The following is a 24991-nucleotide window of genomic DNA, read 5'->3' as shown; positions in this document are numbered from 1 at the left end:
CATTTTATTCTTTCCAAAGACTCAATTTAAAAAATATTTTTAAAATATTTGGCATATTACTGCTTTAAAATTTTAAAACACAGTCTGTGCTTAATAACAGTTTCAAATTTGTAAGAGGTTGCTGCTATGTAGAGGAGGGAAAGTGGTTGGGGACAGGAAAGAAAGGATGAGAATATTCTTAAAGTGAATGTTGATAAAATTAAGAGAAATAATGGATATCATCATCAGTTAACTATATAAAAACTTCCTGCTGTTTTAGCACAACCTGGTGATGACTGTTTTAGGTACAGCAAATGTCAGAAAAAAATCAATAAAATTTTCTAGTTATTTTAAAACCACTTCGAGTAATATCCTTTTAATTCACAAATTTAAATATACACATTCAGAGCAACTATAAAAACATATGCCTTATTTTTAAAATGGCATTTCCAAAAAAGGAGTTAGCCAAATACAATAGCAAAATTACATGATTACAGTAGGCTGAATGTGCAAGACATCCTTTAAGTAAATATCAGAAAGTAAAATAATCACACAGCCCTCTATTCTGTCATCAAATTATTTCAAAAACCCTAATATTGGTACTCCTATGAACAAAAGTACAGAAATCTCTTTATGACAAATGGCTTAGAACAGCGTAACACTGTTTCATTTCTTCAGCATCTTCCCCTCTAGCACTCTTTTGTACTTCCTACAGCAATTACTTTGTTGGGGCAACTTAAGAAACATCTAAAAAGCAAGGCTTTAAGTGAGTGGTCACTGGCTACTGATAAAAGTTCTTGTTCTATATAACAGAAACTTTGAGTATATTGTTAATCAAGATGGCATTTGGTATATGGCATGCCCATCTTCAGCATGTACTGGTTTATTAAGAAAGGTGTGGAATCAGATTATTCTAATATATAAAGTATTAACAGTAACATTCTCTTACAAACAAAGCAAACTCAATACAATTTGATATTATAATCTAGTTCTGCTCTAGCTCTTTCCACTGTTTCATACTTCTTTTTCCTATATGAGGGTGTAAATACTTGAGAACTTACCAGATACTGAGCCTCCCGATATATGTAGGAAGATCTGATTTGAATGTGTTGATTATAAAATAGCATCCATAGGTAAAATGCTAAAAGAGTGCAGAAGGTAATTGCAAAGATGTGTTTTGTATCTTTGTCAGGTGTTTACAAAATTCATTTCTATCTCACCCATTCTACAATACTCACTACCAACATTGACGCCTATGTGCTCCCTGGGCTCATCTGAAGCACAGGACACAGTAAATTATTTGACTAATGACTTTCACCGTTCTCCTAAAGATGGTATATAATCAGTACCATTCTAGATGCCACAGGGAGTGAGGGCTTAATTCTGGAAACCGAAATAAGAAAGACTGATAGACAACAGTGCACCTCCTCTTCTTCCCCAAAACACTCTAGCCTCAGAACCATGGTGTATCTATTTTTTTTTTGCATGGTGTATCTATTTAACTAATGGCAGACTGTCCTGTATTCATAACCACAGGGGAAAGTTGTTTGAAAACACCCAACTTTATACATTTAAATCTTATTCTTCCTCTTCAGTCCCTACCTTTGTCAAGCTCAGTATACATAAGTCACCTTTTTGTGACTTTTGACTTATTTTCTATCCAGAAACAACAAAAATCTTCAAAGCTTTTCTGGAGATTTAGAAACTACCATTTCTCAATATTTAGCATAATATAAAGCCCATATAAATTTTGAGTTATCCTGTTCCTGAACTGATGATGAGAGAGATGAATGATTTTGATCAAAAAAGTGGTATGGATTTTGAAAACCTTTGCTTGACTCTCCTAAGAGGATAAACAAATGCTAAAAGTTGGTAAGGTTTTGGTGGTATGTGCTAGCCGGAAAGTTCTTGAAGTTCATTTTACTAAGGCAAATACTTCAAAAGAATCTCATTCCATACTATACAGACCTTTTTTTATTATACTGCAACATAATTTGAAACTAAAGATAATTTTCCTTGCTAACACTGTGGAGCAAATTTGCTTAGCTTTTTCAGTGGTCTGACTTCTTTTCTCTTAAGGTAATGGTGACAAAGATTCTAAAACAAGAACCTCTGAAAGAGTTTTAAAGAACTACCCCAAGACATTTATACACTGGAACACTAGTCAAACTACTCTGTACTATAGACCATAGGCTGACAAACTCTTTGTAAGGGGTTGGATAGGAAATATTTTAGGCTTTGCAGGATACAGTCTCTGAAACTACTACTCAACTGTCACCGTTGCACAAAAGCAACCATAAACCATGAGTAAAAGTATAACCATGTTCCAATAAAACTTTATTTATTTATGGACACATAATCTCATATTAATTTTCATGTGTCTTGAAATTTTCTTTCTAATGACTTAAAATTGTAAACTCAATTCTTAGCCCACACGCCATGAAAAGCAGGCATTGGGCTCGATTTGGCTCACAGGCCAGAGCTGGGTGTGCCTTATACATGGGCTTATGTATGTTATACAAAACGTTTAAATTCCAAGCCTAAGACTTTGGAGACTTGTTTTTAGATCTCTCATTTTAAAATTTATACCAGACAAATTATCTACTCTGGATAAATATACTCACATGAGAAAGAGAAAATAATTCAGAATACATATCCCTATTTAAAAAACAAAATCTGCAAAATGAATGTTTCACCTTAAAACATATAATTAGGAAACACTTAAAATTTTTATTCTATGCAGTATAAAACAATATGCATAGATTTGGTACATAATTTCTTGGTTTTTACTGTGGGGAAAAAGGCAAGTAAAAGGTTTATAAATCTCTCCATCCCTTTTATAAAAACTGCAACTGAAATCAGCAATTCCTTGCATGTACAACCATCAACTCTGAATATATGAATTATACCTAGGGATTGGAATTTACCTAGATGAGTTATGGGTGCTCTTCTAAAATGTACAATTATATCATAGAACACTATGACTTGTACAATTTGGGACAGTTTTGAATATGAAACTCCTGCCTCCATATATATATATATAAGGAAACAATACTCTTTGCAGTCATCAAGTATAAAAAAACTTCACAGTCTGATTTACCTTTATCAAAGGTAAAATGATTCACTGCTGCATTTCATGGATTATTTTGATCCTCAGTAGTTCCTTAACAAAATAAATTTCACATGAACTTTTTATCTGGGTTTCCCAAAGCAAGATACTAATACAAAATGTATTGAACTGGCAGAAGTCCATGGGCTAAAGAAAAAGGAATTAAATATAAAATGTTCACCAACTTTATCCTTTCTAATTTTCAATAGCTTCAGGTATTGACACCTAATTGGTTTCTTGTGTCTATCCATTATGAACATAACTCAATCTTCTATTTTAATACTCCTCAGTGTCATCTTTTCCTTGGTGCTTTACTGTGCGACGTATAAGATCATTTCGTCCAACTTCCATCATTTGTTCTTCCCAGGATTTCATTTCATTATAATAACGAATTTTATCATCATTAGCAAGTTGAATATATACCTGAGAAAAAGTGTAACTGTTAAAATGATTTCTTTAGAAGAGTCCTTTACAATTAATTTCTAGAATGCTCCATATACTCTAGAAATCACCTTACTGTTCTACATGCATAAAGGGGGACTGAAGAAGGAATGTTTTTTGAGATAAAAGATGAGAAAAGAGGCAGAGATAAAGATTTTTGTAAGAATTAATAAAGCTGGTACAATTTTAGGGCTTGGGATGTGGGAGAGGAGCAGAGGTAAGGCGTAACTGTCACTGGATAGAGTGAGTACTCTAAGTTATGAGTAACATTGTTTTAAAATACCAATTTTATTTGCAATTAAAAACTACCAAAAGAAAAAAGCCACACTGTTCCTAAGGATATAAAAATAATTTTAAAATATTTTAAAGTGTTATTAGTGATATAAAATTGTTTTCACATGAATCAAGCCTTGCCCTAATATATTCTCTCACAGCTATTCTAACTAGATACTGGAAACTAAAACCATACTACTTACCTGTTTTTGAGAACTAGAGAGATTTTTCCAGTTTTCATTTATAGTCTTCAGCTTTACCTGTAAAACACATATGTTTAAGTAGTAGATACAGAGACTTCAGTGGTTAAAGATCTTTTTTTTATTATTCATTCGAACAATAAAATCTCAGATGTCAAGAATCACAGGCAGTCTTATCAATTCCTACCTTTCTTTCTAAATAAAAACTATTAAACTGTTGAAACATACAAAAAATGAATAGGATGAAGATATTTACCTTTTTATTGAGATATAATCAACATGTAACATTTTATTAGTTTCAGGTGTAAACTTCGATTCATTATTTGTATATACTGTGAAATGATCACCACCGTAAGTCTAGTTAACATCTGTTACAATAACACTGTTACAAAAATTTTGTTTGTGATGAGAACTTTTAAGATCTATTCCAGGCAACTTTAAAATATTAAGTATAGTCACTATGTTGTACATTATATCCTCAAGACTTATTTATTTAAAATTAGAAATTTAGGGCGCCTGGGTGGCTCAGATGGTTAGGCTTCTACCTTCGGCTCAGGTCACGATCCCAGGGTTCTGGGATCGAGTCCCACATCGGACTCCCTGCTCGGCGGGGAGCCTGCTTCTCCCTCTGCCTCTCTCTCTCTCTGTCTCTCATGAATAAATAAATAAAATCTTTAAAAAAATAAAAAATAAATAAAATTAGAAGTTTATACCCTTTGACCATTCTCACCCATTTTGGGCCGCAACCCTAACCTCTGGCAACTACCAATCCATTCTCTATAACTATGAACTCGGTTGTTTTCAAGATTCCACTTATAAGAGAGATCATCCAGTATTTGTCTATTTCACTTAGCCTGCTCTCAAGTGCCATCCGTGCTGTTGTAAATAGCAAGATTTCATTCTTTTTGATGGCTGAATATTCCATTGATAAATAAACCACAGTTTCTTTATGCATTCATCCATTGATAGACAGCTGGATTGCTTCCACGTCTTGATTATTGTAAATAATGCCCAATGAACACGGGGGTATGCAGATATCTTTTCAAGACAGTGTTTTTGGTTCCTCTAGATAAATACCCAGAAGTAGAATAGCTGGATCATATGGTAATTTTATTAATTTTTTGAGGAACCTCCATACCATTTTCTATAGTGAGCTGCAATTTACATTCCCATCAACACATGCATAAGGGTTCCCTTTTCTCGGCATCCTTGCCAACACTCATGATTTTCTCATCTTTTTGATAACAGCCATTCTTTTTGATAATAGCCATCTTTTGATAGTATCATTCTGAGGTGATATCTCATTGTGGTTTTGATTTGTATTTCCCTGATCATTACGGATGCTGAACACCTTTTTATGTTAAGCTAACACCTGTTAGCCATCTGTATGTCTTCTTTGGAAAAATGTTTATTCAGATCCTCTCATTTTTTTTAAAGATTTTATTTATTTATTTGTCAGAGAGAGAGAGAGCATGCAAGCAGAGGCAGGGGCAGGCAGAAGGAGAAGCAGGCTCCTCTCTGAGCAAGAAGCCCAATGCGGGATTCGATCCCAGGACCCTGTGATATGACCTAAGCCAAAGCCAGACACTTAACCGACGGAGCCACCCAGGCACCCCCTCCCCACTTTTTAATCAGATTGTTTTTTTTTTACTATTGGGTTGTACACGTCCTTTACATATTTTAGATATTAACACATATATGATTTTCAAATATTTTTCTCTCATTCAGTAAGGCTGCCTTTTCACTGTTAATGGTTTCCTTTGCTATGCAGATGTATCCTTTTTGACTCAGCAATATTAATATCCAAGTATAAATCTATATTCCTATGATAGACTAACTTCTAAGATTGTTTTTATTTCTTCCCTGTATCTTAATGTTTTATTCTAAAATCTGTGCCAAAGTGTTTAGGTGTAGTCGTAGGAACAAAACAACACTAGTCCTTAATTCTACTTAGCTGAACTTAATTATATGACTTGGAAAAAGTCATTATTATTTACCTTAGGCTTGGTTCTTCATTTATAAAATTAAAAGGATTCAGGGAACCCATGGCTGGAGGAAAGGCAGAGAGGAGAGTCAGCACACCTCATAGAGCTTGTGCTGTTGCTTCCAGAAAGCAGAGACTGAAGGAATAAATGGGTGGGTGGAGAATGAGGGGCAGAGGGAGACAGACAGGGATAGGAGAAGGCAAGTGTGAAGGAGACAGGCAAATGGTCTGAAAAGTATCTGTTTAAAGCTAAGAGGAAGTCATCAGTGATTTTAAGGAGAAGCAGAATAAGAATAATGAACTTTACTGTTCTGAACTCTTAAATTTTTTCATATCAACAAAAATGGAGGTACCCGATAGTATCTAGGGCTACATAACCATTACGTTTTGAACATTTTAAAACTTACCTTTATAAACACATCTAATATATTCAGGGACAGTTACTAAATAACTGCTCTCTTAGCTTTGGAAGGAATTGCTGTAATGCTCTCAATTCTTTAAGTTTTTTGCTTTATTTAATCCATAAAGTTTTGTATTCACTGAGTTCAACAATAATTTATGAAGTTGCACACCTAAATAATCTGAGCTTTCACCTAAATAAAATAATTCATTAAAAAAAATTAAAGAGATGGAAAGGTATTTACTTTTGCTCCCTCCTAAAACCCATTAAACAAAGCCCTTCCACCAGGTGAGAGGAACAGTGAGAGGATGCCAGCTATGAACCAAGAGGGACCTCACCAATAGGCAACCATGATGATGTCTTGATCTTGGACTTCCCAGCCTCCAGACTGTAAGCAATAAATTTCTATTGTTTATTTTTTTTTAAAAAGTAAATGAATAAACAACATTTTTTTTATGGCATAAGCCCACATGGAAAAGACAACAGGAGAGGGCACTACCGACACAAAATTTTAGAAGCTGAAAAGCAGGTGGAGAAATGGTGACTTACCTAACCAACAAGGCAAATTCCCAAGCTGGCATTGGGGAAAGCCAAAAAAGCACACCAGTTTACAATGCAGAATTCCCAAGTAGCTCAGGAATTGGCAGCATCAGATAGGTAGAAAACAGCGGTGAAAGTTGGGCTTAAAACAGGAGACTGACCGAAATTCTCTTGAAAAGGAGATTAAATCTCCACCATGGGCAGATTCTAGGATTTATCCTCTCAAAAGGGTAAAACAGAGCTACTCTGTGGATACCAGGTACAGTTGGGGCCAGTGGCAATTAAGTAAAAATGTATATAGTCTCCAGAAAGAAAGGCAAAAAAGGCTAAGAGAAAATAATACAGAAAAGAAAATGAGAGGACCAGCTCAGAAGACTCTCTCTCTTAGAGAGAACAGAGGAAAAAAAGAGGGGAAGGGAAGAAAAATGAAAGCAGATCACATTCAAAGGACTAATAATCAAAATGGCTTTATACTTCTCAAAATGAATAACAAGAAGCTACAAGGGGCACCTGGGTGGCTCAGTTGGTTAAGCAGCTGCCCTCGGCTCAGGTCATGATCCTGGAGTCCCGGGATCGAGTCCCGCATCGGGCTCCCTGCTCAGCAGGGAGTCTGCTTCTCCCTCTGACCCACACCCCTCTCATGCTCTCTCTTTCTCTCTCTCTCAAATAAAATCTTAAAAAAAATAAAATTACAAGAAGCTACAAGAGAAAGAAGCAATATTTTTAAACTTTTGAAAGAACATGATTCCTACCCTAGAATTCTATGCCTAAATCATCAAACAAATGTAATGATAGAAATATTTTCAGACATGCATAAACTCAAAAAATTGATCTTCCATGTACTCTCACTGGGGAGATGCTATAAACCAAGAAAGACAACAGAAGAAGCAAAAGCACCACAAGGATGAATGTCAACTGTGCACTAAGCATAAAAGGCCACAACCAAATTGGAACAAATCAGAGGCACCAGACTAAAACTGACAGAATAGCTAATGCATCTAAATGCACTGAAAGCTGGTGAATATATTTAAGAGTTTAAGGCTAAATTACTGATAGTATATAATAAGCTAAGGAAACAAAAACACAAAACATAATGAACTTCAGTGGAAGTGAGTTTTGTAAGAAAGGAAAAATAATCATAGCAAATGGCACAGCTCAGCTATAACTACATTATCATAGTAACATACTCGATATTGAACTAACCAAAATTATGATAACTACACTGGGAGGCAGGTGAGTGGAAACATGTTGAACAGTGGGATGAGAAAGTGTTAAATGTTAGTCTTAAATAGTGGGAGGTAATGCCTAAAATATAGATAATGCTTAAAATTGAAATAAATCAAGAAGTAACAATATAAGGTATTACTTAGAGATATGGAGGTAAATACCACAAGAATGAGCTAACAGTTGAAGGTATTTGCTTCTGGAGTAAGCAGTATGACAAGGCTGTGAAAACTGGTACCTTTCATAACAAGTCTTATTTTGATTCTTTTAACTATGAGGATGCATAACCAATATTTTTTAAATGATTAAAAATGACAGTTGCATTAATTTTAATTTCCCGGGATAGAGTCCCTCAGCCATTAAGCTTTCTAGGTGATTCCAAGGTAGTCTGAGTTGAGAACCACTGATTTAGGAGGATTCTCTAGCATATAACTTTCTTATACTGATAAAACTAAATCCAAAGTAAGTTAGTGACTGAGTAAATTCCAACTAAAAAAATAAATAGGCATGCATTTTAGTAATGTAAAGACACAGAAACTGAATTTTTAAATCCCAAGGAGTGGGGCGCCTGATGTCTCAGTCAGTTAAGCATCTGGCTCTTGATTTTTTTTTTTTTTTTTAAAGATTTTATTTAATTTTTTGACAGAGAGAGAGATAGCGAGAGCAGGAACACAAGAAGGGGGAGTGGCAGAGCGAGAAGCAGGCTTCCTGCCGAGCAGGGAGCCCGATGTGGGACTCGATCCCAGGACCCTGGGATCATGACCTGAGCCGAAGGCAGACACTTAACAACTGAGCCACCCAGGCGCCCTGGCTCTTGATTTTAACTCAGGTCATGATCTCAGGGTCCTGGGATCGAGCTCCGCAGTGGGCTCCCTGCTCGGCGGGGAGTCTGCCTGTCTCCCTCTCCCTCTGTCCCTCTCCTTGGCACGCATGCTCTCGCTCTCTCTAAAATAAATAAATAAATCTTTTAAAAAAATAAGATAAAATCCCAAGGAAAAAATCAGTGAAAAGTATACAGCCAGGGAAGACTACGTCACATATACATTATTTAATCATACGTTAAGCAGATTTACGAAATGATCCAAATAACCCAAAATGTGGCAGAGTGGCAAAAACCATCTCAGATTGACAAGAGTTAGGGACCTGAACACATATCATATTATAAAAGGAAAAATATAATTGCCCATTTGGAGCTTCTAAGAAGGAAATAAAGGAAAAAATAAGCCACAGCAGGAATGACGAGCTTCTCTTTTTCTTTGACCCATTCATATGATGATATTCATGTGTATAACACATTCCCACAGGCATAACCAAAATTTTATTAGAGGATGTAAGATGAAGCAATAGGTTATACTCAAATCCCAGTACAAAATATTGTAATTCTACTCTCATTCTTTCCCAGTGACTGCAAAACAGTTAAGAACTGCCAGATAAGGGGCGCCTAGATGGCTCAGTTGTTAAGCATCTGCCTTCGGCTCAGGTCACGATCCCAGGGTCCTGGGATTGAGCCCTGCAGTGGGCTCCCTGCTCGGCGGGGAGCCTGCTTCTCCCTCTCCTACTCCCCCTGCTTATGTACCCTCTCTCACTGTGTCTCTGTCAAATAAATAAAATCTTTAAAAAAAAAAAAAAGAATTGCCAGATAAGAAGTCTCCAGAACTTTGACACCCCTATAAATTTGAAAATGTTATTTTTTAAAATAGAAAATAATTGAATATACATATATTGGCCACTAAGGACTCAATCATATGTGGCAAGAAAAAGGGTTTTCCTTTAAAAGAGACACAAGAAAGAGGACCCTATTTGTATTAATTTACTACTTTTCTTCACCTCCTAACATGTGGCACCCCTATAATTTTGTCTAAATATTTTAAAAATCAAAATAAACAAAAATTTAAAAAACAAATGCTGTTCTGTTTTACCTGTGATGTACCATCCTTAGTTTCCTGGAACCTTTCAGCTATAAAAATGTTATAAGCTGAGCGAGGTCTTTTCGGTTTTCCAAGCATTGTTAACTCCTGAGTAACAAAAATGAAAAAAGTTAGATATAGTTTTAACTTCTGTGAGACTTAACTTTATCTACAGAAACTTTATTCACTACTATGCACTATGGAAAGTTCCTGTAAGTGAATGTTATAATTCTTACACAAAGTGACCATTTGGGGATGAGAATTTTTTTGATAGCACTAAGTTTTGAAAATTATAATAGATTTTATGAGTTATTTTCCATATAAAAACATTTCCTTTACATATGATTTTCATAGTCTCCACAAACTGAATGAGCAAATATGTACAAAATCTTTTTTAAAGGTTAAAACAATCTCAGCTTCATCCTTACAGGACACTACCATCTCCTAGTCACTACATGGCTCCACCACAACTCATGAACACTACACTATCTGTTTAATAATCTCTCATTTCATTTCCTTCTCTGATAAATCTCTCAACTTTTAAACCTCAACGATGTGTTAAATTCAATTCTTTTAATTGGACACCAAAGAGCAGGGGATGCAGGAGATGGAAAATACACATATCCCTTGCTGTTTAAATCAGTTTAGTTTCTGACTTTCAGAGAGTAAGGGATACTGCATTATCCTACTTAGTTTCTGAATTTGGATAGTAGTACTTGTAATTTATAAAAGTATATGGCTTTTGATGGTAATTTGGTTAAAGTCAATAACCCAATTTTTATTCATAAGTAAAAGAAGGACCCCTGTGATTTACTACCTTCTCCCTGAACTTCTCAGTCATAAAACTACCGTAGACTCCAGGCACTTTATAACTATTTCTTTTTTGTTTCTATAGCTACTGCTAGGGATTTCTCTCCCAGGTGCTCTACTTGTAACTTCCTGATCCCCACACTTCTCACCTGATTTCTAACTGGTTGGCACTGGGAATTTTCAATAGAAAGAAAAATTCCAACAGGGAGTGAAAATGGAAGTCTGAGAGAAAAAACCTTCAGGTTTCAAGTTTCTGGTTCTACATGCAAGGAGTTTGGAAGTCCTCACTCCTTCCTAACAGTAAGTATAAAGCTGAACAGACTGAAAAATCAACAACCTTTCTTGGATCCAAAAGAAAGAGGAGGAAACAGGGCGAACTGCTGTCCCCTAGACTGGAGAGACATACAAGTGAATATAGGGAGTCGAGGCAACCCCTGCTGGAACCAGTGCTGGGGTAGGAAAACCTCTATTGTAATAAATGAATTGCTGGATGCTCTGTGTGGACAACTCTTAAGAGTTTAAAAACTACAGGGGGACCCAATCATAGGAGGGTCCTCACAGTTTTATGAGATTTACCTCCAGGAGCTAGACCAGATTTCCACAATAAATACTGGAAAAAATCCCCTCCTGCTTCTGTGAGGGGAAGAGGAAAAGAAACTATTTTGAAATGCCTGAGCACTCAACTATTAACAAGGCCTGCCCTCAGGGTTAACTAGTTAACGAGAACCTAACTGACCTCAGTGAAGGGAAATACCCAACTCCTGCACACTCTAGCCATCCTGTCCCACACCTAAGGGGGAGGCAGTGTGTGCAGGAGTGAACTGAGAAACTCTTGTGAAGTTCACAGACCAGTGGCAAAGGCTCACTAAAAGATCAGGACCTAATCATAGGACTACAGAATGCTTTTCTTGCCCCCACACCTCATCACATTATGAAGGCCTATTTACAGTAGTTCCTTCTACCCAGTACCTCACGTCCGTCTATCAAGAAAAAACTTCCAAGGCATACTAAAAAGCAAAAAAACATAATTTGAAGAGACAAAGCAAGCATCAGAACCAGATGAGAGGGATGTTGAAATTATTAGGCCAAGAATTTAAAACAACTAGATTAATATGCCAAGGACTCCAGACTGCATGCAAGAACAGACTGGCAATAAAAAACACAGAGATGGAAAACCCAAGGATGAACCCCCGCCCCCCCCCCAAAAAAGTTAGGTATCAAAAATGCTGTAATAGAAACAAAGAATGTCTTTGATGGACTTATTAGACTGGACATGGCTAAAGAAAGAATCTCTGATCTAAAGGACATATTAATAGAATCCTCAAAAATCCAAAAGCAAAGAGAAAACTGAAAAAAAAAAAAAAAAAAAAACTGAACAGACTACCCAAGGCCTATGGGACAACCTACAACAGGTGTAACAAACATATAATGGGAATACGAGGGGTGCCTGGGTGGCTCAGTCAGTTAAGTGTCTGCCTTCGGCTTAGGTTGTGATCTCAGGATCCTGAGATTAAGCCCTGTGTTGGGCTCCCTGCTCAGCTAGAAGTCTGCTTCTACCTCTCCCTCTGCCCCTCATGCTCGTGTGCACGTGCTCTCCCTCTCTCTCTTAAATAAACAAAATCTTTTTTAAAAAAATAATGGGAGCACGAGGAGAAAGAGTAAGGAACAAAAGAAACATATGAAAGGGAAATCCCATATCACTGCCCAATCCTCATTTCTGGTCCTCTCCACTCTTAACAATGAATGGGTGCATTAAAGAGGAAGGGAGAATAAAAGTGGGACAATAAACTTTAGTAATCACACCTCCAAATACTATCCCTAAGTAGACACAGTATTTCTCTTATTTTCTTTTCTGGCTCCCTTTTACTAATTGGATCAGAAGACTAGATGACTATCTAGATTACTGACTTTAAAATGGGTGAGTCCTCAACTCTGGTGCTAGGAGGGCTTGACATTAGGGTCAGGGAGAGAAATGTTGGCATCTCACATCAAAGTCTCAAATCTACTTTTCCAAAGAAATAGTTTTAACTCTGATGACCATTTTCTATAGTATATGTATTGGACCAGCAAGCTGACTACCTCTTACCTAACATTGGTTCTACAGAAAAATGTAGTCTTTCAAGCAATAGAATTTATGTGGATTAATAACCTTAGGCTGGGAGCTACAAATTTTGAACCATATGGGATTTTTAATAAGGAAAAATTAAATTTCATCCTATGGGCACTTCCTACTTGACTAGATACAATAAGTCACTTCTTCCCAATGTGTTAATGAATTCAGTCTATCTAGCAACATTCAGAATCAAACTCACCATAACCTATAAAACAATTCAAATCAGGAGGTTATTCTAGACAAGACCCAGAAGCAAAGATTCTTGTTATTCCTGATTTGGCTGTTTCATAACTCTGTTCCTACAGCTTTCATGCTAGTCCTAACTACATATCTTAAATACAGATACATATGAAAATAATAACAAGGGTTTCCGAGACAGACTCAATGCCAAGTGGTACTAGTGGCAGAAAAGAGCTATCTCGTTATTTTTTTTTTTTTTTTTAAGATTTTATTTATTTGACAGAGAGAGACACAGTGAGAGAGGGAACACAAGCAGGGGGAGTAGGAGAGGGAGAAGCAGGCTTCCCGCGGAGCAGGGAGCCCACTGCATGGCTCGATCCCAGGACCCTGGGATCATGACCTGAGCCGAAGGCAGACACCTAACGACTGAGCCACCCAGGTGCCCCTATCTCCTTATTTCCTAAATGGGGTACTCCTGATGACATTCTACCATTTAGCCACACATATTAATATAAGAAAAACTCCCTATATTCATAGTTATATAAATTTCAGTCCTTTGCCATAGGGAAAGAATATTTCAATAATACTCACTCTTTTTTTTATTAATGCTTTCTTTTTTAAACGTTTTTGCAGGATTTCTTTTTCCAAAGATATGATCTGACTTGGAGTTAACTGTTCGTGAATTCTGCTTATCTCTTCTTTGTATGCCTGCCAGTCTGCCCTGTAAGCATCTTCATATATCTATAAATAAAAAGCCCAAATAAGAAGTCAATAAACTACTGCTGACAAATTAAACATAGCACACCTGCCAGGGAAAGACAACTGCATGACTTCAGATAAAGACAGACTGAACCACCAAGTGGAAAATGTGCTCTGGAATCACATGTATATGGATTAAAAACATATATTTTTCATATACATGCTAACCAAGGTGAGAGTCTACCAATTAGTCTTCAATTTCAGAATGCTGCCAACCCTTCGTCACCACTGCGATACATTCATATTCTAATCGTTTATGTGAATCAGAAGGTATGAAGTTCCTTTATAGATAATGGGTATTAAATATAATTTGTTTTGGTACCTTAAAGGACATGACTATTGTTTTTAACTGCAGAATAACTGGTCAGCAATGCTGAAAAACCAATATGCTTACTTTTTTCTCTGAATCAGGAAGTTCCCTCCATAGTTGGGCGATTTTTCTAATTAGTTCTGAATTTTTCGCATCTATAGATTGGAATAAAATGAAAAAAAGTCACAATTTTATGTCTCAGGATTAATTCTAAAGACTTCTAGGAAAGCATAATCCATTAGCTCTAAGTTTTATTACAGATGCCTCTCTACCACACACAACTCAATACAATGATTTAGGTTTTCTTTAATCAACTAATTTAAATTTGATAATTTCATATTTTATTCAACATTGTTAAAATCTGTTATCTAAAAATTAAGAAGTATATCACATACCCCCAAACAGTCCTCAGAAATTATTAGTTTAAGCAGTTGGGTAATCAACTTCTTCAAGCTTTTTACTTCGTATTTCAAACAAAACTTTTTTCCCAGTCTTTCAGGAATTATTAAGTTCATAAAGCCTGACTAAACAATAAAATATAGTCTTGATTCATATAACATCACCTTGTATTTCAATTACAGAAATACTATTTGCAAACAAACTATTCTAAAATCAATTCATTATTCCCCATTTCCTTCCTCATTTTAACTGGAACGACCGGGATGTATGTAAACATTTTAACAAACCACTGAGTTTGAACTACCATATTTTAAAAGATGTGAGTACTTCTGAAACATGTCTCTTAAACCAATTCTTTATAATGTGAGAATTTTCATTTCAGCTCATTTGGTTTGCACAAGCGCCCTGTGAAAGGGCTTTTAGAAATCATAAACAAAGTTGACTGTTATTAATTTATTATCTTTACACCACTATAACCCCAAAGGCAGGCCCACAGCCTTTCTAGGGAGTCAATAAACATACTACCTGGAAATCTCTTTTTTCAGGAATTCAACCAATTTCCAGTGAAAAAGCTCTTGAAATTAGCAGTAATTTGTATAGAGCTTTAGAGTTTATAGAACACATCCACGTAGGTTATTATTTCATTGCAACTTCGTTAACAATTCCCTGAAGTAGGAGCTAAGTAAGAGATAAGATGATTTATCAATGGTGCTCCATGCCAATGGCAACCAAATCCCCTAAATTCAGCTTTTTCGTCCTCTTCCCTGGATGCTTTCCACTCCACATGCAGCTATTTTTAAAATACCTTTCATTAAATGTCAGGAGGATAAAGTCAACGATACTGTAACAGCATTGTATGGTGACTGTTAGTAGCTACACTTGCGGTGAGCACAGCATAATGTAGAGAGTTGTGGAATCACTAGAGTCACTATGTTGTACACTACCATAACACTGCGTGTCAACTATACTTCAATAAAATATATATATATAGTAATAAAAAAGTAAAATGAAAATAGCTTTCATTACCTCGTAATTTAGGCATTTCTACTTGGTAAAAAATATGTCCTACTTCCTATTTTACGGACCACTAAATGTAATGGTTGTGTTTCCGCGGTCAATGGATGCTTTGAAAATGCAAATCAGGTTTGAAGTTTAACTGTTTTAGTGTCCTCTTTATTACTTCAGAAAAGAGTAAATGCTCCAAAACTCCTTACCTGGGTTCTGAGCTTTAAATATGGGTAGCTGTTCTTTAGAAAATCGAACGTATGAAGTCAGAGGCTTCTTTGGATAACTATTCGCGGTGGATGAAAAACATCTCGGTACGTACGCAAAACTACGTATAAAGAAAATAACCAATATCAAGTATTTAATTGACAATATTCATTAGTATATGAACACAGATCCCAAATGAGATGTCATCAAGACGCTACAGATGACACCGTGTTTGTGACAGTTAAAACCCTTTCCTCGGGCGCCTGGGTGGCTCAGTCGGTTAAGCGACTGCCTTCAGCTCAGGTCATGATCCTGGAGTCCCGGGATCGAGTCCCACATCGGGCTCCCTACTCGGCAGGGAGTCTGCTTCTCCCTCTGACCCTCCTCCCTCTCATGCTCTCTGTCTCTCATTCTCTCTCAAATAAATAAATAAAATCTTTAAAAAAAAAAAAAAAAAAAAACCCTTTCCTAACCAGGGTGGGAGGATGGGTTAGCCTGGTGGTGGGTATTGAGGAGGGCACGTTCTGCATGGAGCACTGGGTGTTATGCACAAACAATGAATCATGGAACACTTCATCTAAAACTAATGATGTAATGTATGGGGATTAACATAAGAATAAAAAAAAAAGAAAGAAAGAAAACCCTTTCCTAACCAGAAGGAAGACCTGCAAATCTGAAGTCTCAAAGCTCTATCTATGCCTGCTAGGAAGGGCAAAATGGAGGAAAGCATCTGTACTTCAGCTCCCGGCCCCTGCCTCCTTAACGCCTATACTGATGGCGGGAGGCTCGTGGCGCGACTTCGCAGAGAACTCTGGACGGGTGCTACAAGGTTGGACAGTGCGGCGGGGCGGGAAGGAAGGGGAAAGGTGGAGGGTGGCCGGAAAGACTACTGGCGTAAGGCCTGGTCTCAAAACCACCTAGGCAAAGTCGAGGTCTGAGTCAAAGGGCCATAGGGGCCCGGACCTCGTAGGAAGGACAAAAAGTATACATTGCAATCGCAGAGCGTCCTGGGCCGTGCCACCTCACGAGGTGGCACGCGAGCGGTCCCACCTGAAAGAAGAGCGCAGTCGACTTCCACAGCCCGCGCAGAGGTCCGATCCGGACTTTCCCAGGGCACTCAGCACGCTCCACACGCCCCGGAAAAGCGCCATTGCACCAGCCCACAAAGCAGCGACCGGGCGCCAATCTCGTAGAGCCCTGCGGCACAACAGAACAACTCCAACAATGACTAGAAGAACCCGCTGGCGACCCTCTGCAGTTTACTCTCACGCCCGCCACTCGCGAGGCACCATGGGAAATCCGCTAGCATCCGGTTGGTAGTAGGGGGCGGGGCAAGGCAGAATTGACGCAGGCGCCGTAGTGGCTTCCCTGGTGGCCGGGGCTGCAAAGGAGGAGGAGCTCGGGGGCGGAGAAGGGAAACCGCAACCCGGCTCGCCTGCGGAGGGTCCTGGCCTCAAGGGGGCGCAGCTGAGCCGCCTCTGCCCCCGGCCCCCACCCTCCGCAGTCGTTTCCGCCGCGGGGCCAGGAGGTTGATGGAGGCGCTGCGGCCGCCTCACGCGGGTAGGGCAGTGCTGGCTGGCGTCCGCCTGTGACGACCGAAAGGGCTAGTACGTAACAGACAATTTTACAACGAGGACGCGGGATAACTGTGCCGTCCGGGCTGCTGCGAGGCGAGGCTAGCGGGTGCTGCGCGACGAGCGGAGCCGCTCACTTCAAGCCGGAGCCGGAGCTCTAGAGCCCAACGATACTGCTGGGGCGGGGGTGGGGAGTGGGAAGTAGGGAGTGTTTTCAAACCTAAAAATGCAGGTGTCCTGGCCTTGCCGCAGTGCCTGATTAAATATGTCTGTGTGAGGCCCGTGAATCTCTGTTTTCAACAAGTTCCTCACGGTTTAACAAATTCTGATGCCAGGGGTCATGGGACCGCATTTAAAGCAGTACTGATGTAGACCGTCCTCCCGTCCATTGCAACTATCCCAGACCCAGTCTGCAAGCCTGACTTCCAACCCTGCTTAATTTCTAGGAAGGAGACTTTGGCTAATTAGCCGTGCAGAGACACCATCTAGCCCCAGCGTTAATGTTAAAAGTCTTGATCCCGAAATGTTGCATCCTCTAAGATTCAGTTTTCCCCATTGCAGATGAGGATGTTGGACTAGATTAGTTTTCCCAAAGTCCTGAGAACGTGTGACAAAGGCATACTTGAGATATTGAGTGATAGGCTGTACAACCATTTTCTGTGTAGACAATGGCTTGAAAAAGATTGGGAAGACCTATACTAAAACTATCTAAGGATCAGCTTTTACATTACAAATTATTTCCAAGATAGCCACCTCCTGAAACAGCCTCTGTTGGGTAGCTATAATTGTTAATTCTTAATTGAATAATTGAAAATTCCGGGCGCCTGGGTGGCTCAGTCGTTGGGTGGCTGCCTTCGGCTCAGGTCATGATCCCAGGGTCCTGGGGTCGAGTCCCACATCGGGTTCCCTGCTCCCCGGGAAGCCTGCTCTCCCTCTCCCTCTCCCACTCCCGCTGCTTGTGTTCCTGCTCTCGCTATCTCTGTCTCTGTCAAATAAATAAATAAAATCTTTAAAAAAAAAAAAAAATTCTTACCACTGTAATATTAAGCTGAGAGTCAGCTGCCTTTCTGTAGCTTTGAAACATTGGCCCTTCGGTGCTACCACTTTTAAGTGGTAAGAAACTAGTACTTTTTCTATTTTTTTTTTTTTTCTATCCTTTCTATTTCTATCACCTACTCATAGACTCTCAGGGTTTGAAAGGAACCTCCCAGGTAAATCTGTTCAAACTTCCCATCTTGTCATGGAAGAAACAGGTTTTTTCTGATTATATAACTATGGACGAGGCCCCAAACTTGGGTAAAAGACACAACATTCCCCCACTCCCAGTAAAGTCAAATGAGAGAAGCAAAGAAATAAACAATTAAAATACACTGCCAAGATAGAGTTAAGTATAGGATACACTTCCTTATAATTACATTTTTCTCTATATTTTCTAGAATGTTTCTGTTCTTTCAGATGGTTGATAAAAGTTAAACTTCTTTTGGATATTTAAAAAATCTTTTTGTTGTTTTAAAGTGTCATTTTGAGGGGCGCATGGGTGGCGTAGTTGGTTAAGCCTCCGACTCTTGTTTTTGGCTCCGGTCACGATCTTAGTTTCCTGGGATCCATCGAGCCCTGCAACAGGCTCCATGCTCAGCATGGAGTCTGCATGAGATCCTCTCTCTCTCTGTCCCTCCCACTCGCTCTCTCTCTCTCTCAAATAAGTAAATAAAATCTTAAAGTGTCATTTTGATAAACCTTGTACAGGTCTTATAAATCTGATCTATAATATTTGTTTTCATCAGATACCAATATTCCTTAACATTCATTTACATTGCAGTGTAATTTTATTCTGAATGCAGCATTTACAAATATAATCCTTCCTACTTACTCAACCTGTCTTTAAACAAAAAGGATATGATTTCATTTATATTTACTTTATGAAATGTGAAGACTTGCCACAGCCTTTCCCAGGGTTCTGTTACTTTGTTTTGTTTTAAATGTTTATCTACTCCCATGACTTCAACTATCAGTTATATCCTCATGATTCCCATATTTTATATTGAATCCAGACCTCATTTTAGTTCCAAATCTATATAGCCACTGTCTTCTGGACATCTTTACCCATCATGTCTTACAGATGACTTCAATTTTCCCTGAAGAGAATTCACTAACTTTCTCCTATTTTGAGCTCCTTGTCCTGGTAAGAGGCACCAGTGTCCCATTTGAATCATCCAAGCTAATAATTTGATAAATCATTTTATAATCTCTCCCACTGACACTGTAACTGAACTGTGAGTTTGCTCTTCGGTCGGTAAGTCACAGAAACTATACCGGTGGAGTAGTCAAACAAAGTAAACTTTATTTGCAGCAAATAAGGAGATCATGAGGAATAAACTTCAAAGACATGACTCCCTAAACAAGGCTGAATGGGTTCCTTTTATTTGCATTAGGAAGAATATTTGGATAGGGAAGTGTTGTCATTGTAGGTAGGGGTGGGCACGAGGTCACATATGCGCCTTAAGGAAACATGCCTTAACATTGTATGTTATATAAATGAGGCTTGTGCTCCTCCTTGGGTCGAGATTTTACTATTATAATGAGGTAAAGGTAACTGTCAGTCATTCCATGGCTCAGTCCATGGTCCATCTGTGCAGGTGTGAGTTGGGGTTAATCTCAAATTGGTCTGGGTGGTCTGGGCCAGCTGAACTCTGCCCAGGCAGTTGCTATCGCTTGAGGGGTAGTTTCGGTTTCCTTCCCAGGATGCTATGCCCCTAGGGCCTTTTGCCTGAGTTACGAGATAAGCTGGACAGAAAAAAGTGGGGCAAAGGCCTATGGGTGCAAGCAGGCAAGCAGTAAAGGTCAGGTCATGGGGTCTAGCTGGTGACAACACTTCTCCCCCATCAATCAGCTAATGATAATTATTGCTGATTTCACCTCATTAACCTCTCTAAGTATTCCTTCTTCTCCAGTCCAATTGCTGTTCCTTCTGTTCAGGCCAGTAATATGTTGGTAAATCAGCTCTCCAAAAAGAAAGCCCTAATTTGTAGTGTTTGCTGAGATCTGTGGTATAAATTCTCCTACCGCGGCAGATTTCAAACTACCAACTTGATGTCCCTGCACCTGGAGTTGAGAAGAGCTGTATGTAATTGGCTCTCCGGTCAGTGCCAGCCAGCTCCTGTGTGTTACTGGTTCAGGCTCTGACATCTTTTCCCAAACACTCACGGGAGTATTCCTACTTTCATCGTACTTCCCTCCTAACCACATTCCACCCTAGAAGACAAATCTCATTCATTCACCTATTTGTTGAGACAGACTCTTAACGCTAATGGAGGATAGTTGGAAGAAAGGCAGGCGGGGATGACACCCTCCCCCCAACCCCACCCCACCCTAAGTTGAATGAACCCTTAAAAAGATTTTACACCACTCTGGAAGGAGCCCTCCACCCTTCCCCATGTGATAGGTAGATGATAAAAACTGGATTGGGTGACAGGCACATGGAGGGTTAATCAGATTAAACAGCTGCCATTAAGCCTATAAAAACCCCCAGTCTTAGAAACTCCAGTGGCAACCCTCTCAGGTCCCCTCCTTCTTTGGGAGCTCTGTACTATCACTCAATAGCTCAATAAACTGCTTTGCTATCGCTCAATAAACTAGTTTGCTGCCTACCACTCTTCCTCTGATCTACCTCTTCATTCTTAGAAGCAGTGTGACCAAGAACCACGGGCAGTAAAGGAAAAGAAATCCTGCAACAATGCCAGGTAGGCAATGATCAGGTTTCTATATTTCAAACCTTCAATGGCTCCTGATTACCTACAGAATCAAGTTTAAATTCTTATACATGGCATAGAAGTCCTCCACAAACTGGCTTTTCTGATTCCTCTATAGTTTCTCACTTCACCTTTGCTTAAAAATAATTTATATTTAAATACCTAGTTCTTTTTCTGATTTAATAAATACATCAAACCACTTCATTTGGCTCTGAGTTGCATTTTTTGTGATATACCGAAGTTATGGAAATTACCAGATAAGAATACAAACTCAGAAGTTAGACACATCTGGGTTGGAATCCTGCTCTTGTTACTTAACTAGCTGTGTGACCCTGCCAAATGACAATTTCTCTGACCCAGAGTTTTCCCTTCTGTGAAAAATGGGAATAATAACAGTTGATTCTTAAGATTGTTGTGAAGATTAAATTAGAAAATGTACAAGAAGTTCTTAACAGAGTCCCTGGGACATAGTAAAGACTCAACAAATAATGGCTGTAATTATATTATTTGTAACAATTATTATTAGCTTCTAAATAATTACAAGCATAGTATGAGTTTTCCCCAGTGGCAGATTTGCATCACAGACCTGCCATTACTTTGTCATTTCCTGCCCCTATTAAATTACGTACATAATGTAGGCAAGACGTTAGGGTTCAAAGCCAACAGCCAAGAAATTCTTAAGATGTGTTTGCTGCAAAAAGATGATTTTATTAAAGCACGGGAACAGGACCCATGGGCAGAAAGAGCTGCACTGGGATCATGGGGAGTGGCCCATTATATACAAATTGGGAGGGGGTTAGGGATAGTGTAAATCTCTAAGGAATGTTGGAAGCAAGGTTTCCAGGACCTTGAGGGGGCTAGCTATTGTTGGGAAAAGGTCATTTATTACCATCTAATAAAACCTTAGTCATGAGATCCTTCAGATGTATATCGGTGGGCCATATGCTTGGGGGATGATTGCCAACACGTATCTTGGGGGGTTTAGAGGTAAAGGAATTTCTATATGTTAAAGTAGACTTACAGGATCCTGGGGGGGGGGGGGGGGGGCGGTGGTGTCAGGCTAGGATTGCCTTTTGCCCTTAGCAAAGTATTAACGTCAAGGCGGTTGAGTCCCTAGAGGAATGTCACTCTGCCAGTTTCAAAGACTTGTCAATGGGCTGTAGGTAGTAAGGAAATTTAATAATTTTTCTTTTGCCTTTGTTTCCCACATCAATACATACATACATGCATATATATATAATGTATCAGCATTGCTCCTCTCTTCCTACTGAACTTTTAATGTCTCTTAAATTAGTGATGTTTGAGCATAAAACTATGGTAGGTGATGAAAAATTAAAACAGCACACCCTTAGGTTGGAGTCATACTTTAATATTTTCAGAACATTTTTATATAACTTATTTGATTGTTATTCATAAATTAAAGAAGCAGACACAGAAGGTAACATGATCATAGTTCCCAATTTGCAGATGAGAAAAGTTCAGAAAGCACAAGACACAAAAGGTTACACTAATTAGTTAAGTTGTGGAGGTGAAAACCTGGTCTTCCAATTCATTGTCATAATGCTTTCCCCATTATATCAGACTATCCCTCAGATTCATTCAACAAACCATATCATTCCAGCCCAAAATATCATTCTTGGATTTCTCTATAGTGTGTGAGCTTGTGTTATTTACTTGTGACATATCATAGACTGCTCTGGTGTTTAATCTTTTTTTTATGTGCACACATTTTTTTTTCCTCAATAGATGGTAAGCTCTTGAAGACAAGACCAAATCTTAACACTTCTTTCTATCCCCTATAGTACCTAGCATAGTATATAGAGCATGACAGATGGGTAGAGGGAGGGAGGGAGGAAGAGAAAGACAGAAAATGTGAAAGGGTTCATATCTGCACAAATTATTTATATACAAATTTGGTCCCATGGAAAATTGCAACACCTGGGGTGCCTGGGTGGCCCAGATGGTTAAGTGTCTGCCTTTGGCTCAGGTCATGATCCCAGGATCCTGGGATTAAGCCCCACATCGAGCCCCGCATCAGGCTCCCTGCTCAGCGGGGGGCCTGCTTCTTCCCCTCCCTCTGCTTCTCCCCCTGCTCATATTCTCTCTCTCTATCTCTATCTCTGTGTCTTGAATGAATAAATTAAAAAACCTTAAAAAAAAAAAAGAAAATTACAACACCTATTAGAAGTATCATTTGCCAATAAAAGGGACAGTTAATGTGTGGAGATGGGAACCATGTAAAATTTTGGAAAATACATATGAAAGTAATGATAATGGTTTATTGATACTTGTACACTGGTAAAATTGAATGTAGCATCAATAAATAGCAGCAGCAGCCAGAACCAAGATAATTCCCTACTAAATAACGAGTTACATACATTGATATCACTCAAAGAAAAAATATCCCAGAAAGCAGTCTTGCTTTTGTAATTATAATGGATAAATAATTCACTAAAATAAGAGCAATCACCTAATAGGTTTAGCACAAGGAATAGATGCATTCTAAACTCATAAGTAAAATGTATTTCTAGAAATAAGATTACACTGTCAACACCACATTTAAAGACAATTTACTCATTAAAAACTAAATAGCACTCTAATGGGTATTGGAAGTGGCACAAAAAGGATTAAGACATTGTTTCTGTCCCAAACAGGTTACACTCTGATTAGGAAAATGAAGTAACAACACATGAAAATTACAAAAGTATAACAATTTATTGTAGCAAGTGGGGGGAATTATAATCTGAATTTCTCCTAGTGTATCTTTCCTATAAATCAATATTTTAATTATACACATAGAAAACTATGTATATAATATTTTCCTCCAAAACATTTTCATTTACTAAGGGTCTATTATGACCACACTTGAGTTTGCCTTAAAATAATATACAAAGGATGGAAGGGAGAGAGAAATTAGATCTGTTGCATGTTAACAGTTCCCAGTTATCCAAATTGGTTTATGAATTATTTCCCGATTAGAACAAAGTCAAGATGCAGCCTTAATTATTAAGAGCACATCAAAGTTATTTTTAGCCATTGCTGTAGCAACATTACGCAAAATAAATATAGCCTTTCTATTTTAAAGCTGATTCTATGAGTCAGCAGGAGGTAGGACAAGCAAAAAGGATAGCTATAATTTTATGCAAATTATAAAACTCAAATTCATATTGCCAGATATTCCTGAAAGCTGACTTAAAGAGTGGAAGAAATCCAGAATGATTATGTTGAGGGAATAATGTTAATAAACAGGATAACTTTACAGTATTTGCCCTTGCGTTATTGTAAAACATGTGATCAATTCAAATTATAATTTATTGCTCAATTATGTGCCAAACATTTTATTTCTTGGCTATTTACATCTTTTTTAATTTTTATTTTAATTCCAGTTAGTTAACATATAGTGTTATATTAGTTTTAGGTGTACAATATAATGATTCAACACTTCCCTACAACACCCAGTTCTCATCACAAAGGCACTCCTTAATCCCCATCACTTATTTAACCCATACCCCACCCCTCTCCCCACTGGTATGTGCCAAACATTTTAATACATTATCTCTAATTGTTTCAAAATCCTACAAGGTGGAATTCTTCTTATTGTACTGGTATGAAAATGGGTATTCAGAAAGAGATATATAGGAAGGATTATCTTTATTGTTGCATCTTGTTATAAATTTCCACCTATGAATCCATATAGTTTACAGCTTTGAAATTATAGTTGATTGTATGAAAGGACAACATAGGCAAACAAGTCATGAAATTGCAGGGGTTTTTTTCAATACTCACATTCTATTGTTTCTTTTCTATCCCTATAAGGACTCTTTCTTG

General features: G+C 38.1%; 1 protein-coding gene across 2 annotated transcripts; it reads right to left on the bottom strand.

Moving 5' to 3' along the window:
* Positions 1-327: 327 nt before the first annotated feature.
* Positions 328-17151, bottom strand: LOC118019892 (transcription factor A, mitochondrial). Of its 2 annotated transcripts, XM_035019524.1 has the most exons (7): positions 16891-17147; positions 15843-15961; positions 14314-14384; positions 13752-13901; positions 10070-10165; positions 4006-4062; positions 328-3511 (listed from the first exon to the last, which is right to left on the bottom strand). In XM_035019524.1, the coding sequence occupies exons 1-7, from the start codon at positions 16989-16991 to the stop codon at positions 3365-3367; spliced, it is 741 nt and encodes a 246-aa protein (XP_034875415.1). In that variant the 5' UTR covers positions 16992-17147; the 3' UTR covers positions 328-3364. The 2 variants fall into 2 exon arrangements, with proteins under 2 accessions (XP_034875415.1, XP_034875423.1); XM_035019532.1 differs by lacking the exons at positions 328-3511; positions 4006-4062 and adding an exon at positions 5703-6122 and having other exon boundaries at positions 16891-17151.
* Positions 17152-24991: the final 7840 nt, after the last annotated feature.

This window comes from Mirounga leonina, unplaced genomic scaffold (assembly GCF_011800145.1).
Source record: "Mirounga leonina isolate KUSES-001 unplaced genomic scaffold, KU_Mleo_1.0 Mir_109, whole genome shotgun sequence".
NCBI lineage: Eukaryota > Metazoa > Chordata > Mammalia > Carnivora > Phocidae > Mirounga > Mirounga leonina.
This window is presented reverse-complemented; position numbering and strand designations above follow the sequence as displayed.